This window comes from Lathyrus oleraceus, chromosome 7, assembly GCF_024323335.1.
Source record: "Lathyrus oleraceus cultivar Zhongwan6 chromosome 7, CAAS_Psat_ZW6_1.0, whole genome shotgun sequence".
Taxonomy (NCBI): domain Eukaryota; kingdom Viridiplantae; phylum Streptophyta; class Magnoliopsida; order Fabales; family Fabaceae; genus Lathyrus; species Lathyrus oleraceus.
In genome coordinates this window covers 472,570,722-472,573,387 of record NC_066585.1, presented here as the reverse complement: position 1 = coordinate 472,573,387, position 2,666 = coordinate 472,570,722, and the positions used below count along the sequence as shown (strand labels likewise).

General features: G+C 35.9%; 1 protein-coding gene across 1 annotated transcript; it reads left to right on the top strand.

Moving 5' to 3' along the window:
- The first annotated feature begins 2,234 nt into the window (after nt 1-2,234).
- LOC127104404 (uncharacterized) lies at nt 2,235-2,666 on the top strand. Its single transcript, XM_051041588.1, has one exon. It carries the CDS (start codon nt 2,235-2,237, stop codon nt 2,664-2,666), a length of 432 nt encoding a protein of 143 aa, XP_050897545.1.

The window sequence follows — 2,666 nt, the reverse complement described above, 5'->3', positions numbered from 1 at the left end:
TTCCCCCTTTGCTCATTTGAGCACATGTTTATGTTAATGCAATTTTCCTTTTGCTCACTTGAGCACATAATTGTGTATCTATTATTGTGCTTGTGTTTTGTTTTTGATTGTTGTGGACCAAATGCAAAGAAATGGACAAATGGACTTAGTTTCTAGGACTTTCCCTATTCAAATTGGAGTAAAAGGACCTTAATGTTAAAGATGGATTAGAAGGACCAAACCTCTAAACTTGTTCTTGTCCATTCTTGATTTAATTCATAGAAATTTTCATGTGTGTGCTTTTGTGCTAGGGGATCCTATGTGAGCCAAATTGAAGAATCATTGCAATGTTCATCCAAAAGTGAAAGATCCAAGAGCCATTGGGGATCTTCTAAGAGCCTGTTTGATTATGTTGATTGCTTGAGCTTACACTTATTTTGCTTGCATATTCCAAAGGATGGGAGCCACTTGGATCATCAATATGATCTCAAGAGAGGAACTCCATTTGTGGTCTTGTTCTCTTATCCCTTATCTCTTGATTAGGACTTTAGCCATTCTTCTTCTTCCCTCCACTCTAACCCAAGCCCAAAATTTTTGTGCAAACATTTAACACTTTTTTAACATTAGAAACCTAAGCCTTATGCTTTTGATTTTCAAACTTACTTTTCATAACACTTATTTTGAATTGAACTTCTAAGTCAACTTTGACCATATTTTGTAAATACTTTTCATTGGTAAATATAACCCATTCAAATGTCTTTATGTGGTTTCAATGTCCACTTTCTTAATCAAAATTTTCATAACCTTTAGCTATTAGGTTTGAGTTATCCTTGAGGTAGATGTAATACTCACCTATATCCTTAGTGATGGACAATGAGTCTTCCATGCTTATTATAGGGTTAACCCCTCACTAGCATGTTGAAGCTATCCTCACATGGTGGATTTGTGGTTTTAGGTTGAACTTTCTCCCTCGGATAACAAAAGACCTTAAGGCTTTTGGACCAATCAATCCATCAACTCATTTTTTTGAGATTTTTACCCCGAACTACAAGGTTTTGATCCTAATCTTTTTAAGATGGTACGTAGGCAATGGGTTTATCCATCCAAACACAAAATGTAAATAAACTTGTATATTCTCTTCTCATCTCTTCAATCACGTTTGCACAAACAAATTTTCACAAAATACCAACCTTACAACAAGTATGAAAAGGGCTCCCTAGGAGTACCTAGGATGTTTTGGGTGCTTAAAACCTTCCCATTGCATAACCAACCCCCTTACCCCGATCTCTAACATTTTTACTAGTTTTTGATTTGATTAAACTTTTAGGTTTTTGTTCGCTTTCTAACCATTCCTTTGGATAAATAGAAGTGTGGTGGCGACTCGACTTGTATGGTTTACCTTGGATTTAGTCAATATCTCTAATGGTAACGAATACCCCGCTACACCTAAGACACGAAAATGTCATGTGATCTGACAAATCCTTTTGTGATAATACTTATGTGTACAATTACCCTTTTGCCCTTACGTCTATATTAAACACAAGGCATAGACTGTGTCATCCTTTTCCAGTTCAATATTGGGCCCGTAGACATTTTTCCTGTTACGCAGGATGGGAAAATTCCATCTAGGTCACTCATGTCCCTTAGCATGCTTCGTGGAGTACCCATCAACTATCTTTATGGTCATCCAATTACGAACAATGTTTGATCAGCAATAAGGCACTCGACTCTACATCTAGGGTCCATAGTGGTTTCTGGTCGAAGGGTGGTATACACCATTATCACCATGAGAATAACTTATGACACTTTGCATAACATTCTATATAGTATTCTCATAGCGGGTCAATCCAGTATAATATTACCCTTAATATTCATACCTATATTTAAGACTTGATAACTTTTTATCCATGATCCATGAGATGTGATCATCAGTCTATATACATAATAGTCTTAATGCTTTAATGTTATCCCACTTCACAATAAAGCTCGACTACGGATACTTTAAGAATAGTGTCTTTATGTTTGATGTGATCTCATGATTAAGTCACACTTAATACATTAAACGGACTATCTATTCTAGGGACTTTACTAAAGAAACATAATAAAGAAAAAGCCTTTTATTATTAATAAATAATTCGATACAAGTACCAAAAGTATTGGCCTCTAGGGCTTACACCAACAAGGTGTTCACTCTAACGGGGACTCAAACTTCCAGTGATGATATTTTGATCAGAGGTATATGCTATATTAATAATATGCCTTTGATTACTATTATCGAAACTGGTGTTACTCATTCTTTTATTGTTGCTAACTGTGTGAAAAGGCTAGGCCTTGTTGTGTCTTCTATGAATGGAGAAATGGTTATCGAAACTCCTGCTAAGGGTTCGGTGACTACTACTTCAGTTTATTTGAATTGTCATTTGTTAATCTTTGATAAGGATTTTGGAATTAATCTTATTTACTTGCCATTGGAGAATGTTGATGTTATCTTGGGGATGAACTGGTTGGAGTTCAATCATGTTCATATCAATTGTTATAACACGTCGGTGCGGTTTCTTACTCCTGGTGAGGAGGGAGAAGTTGGTTTCTTGTCTGCTAGAGAATTGAAGGAGCTTTTAGAGGAGGAACCTCATGTGTTTTTTTTGGTCGCGGCGTTATCTGCTAAGAGTCAAGAAGTGATTGATTAA

Bases quoted from the DNA above. Each gene is read 5' to 3' on its own strand.
- LOC127104404 (XM_051041588.1), top strand. From the start codon at position 2,235: ATGCCTTTGATTACTATTATCGAAACTGGTGTTACTCATTCTTTTATT.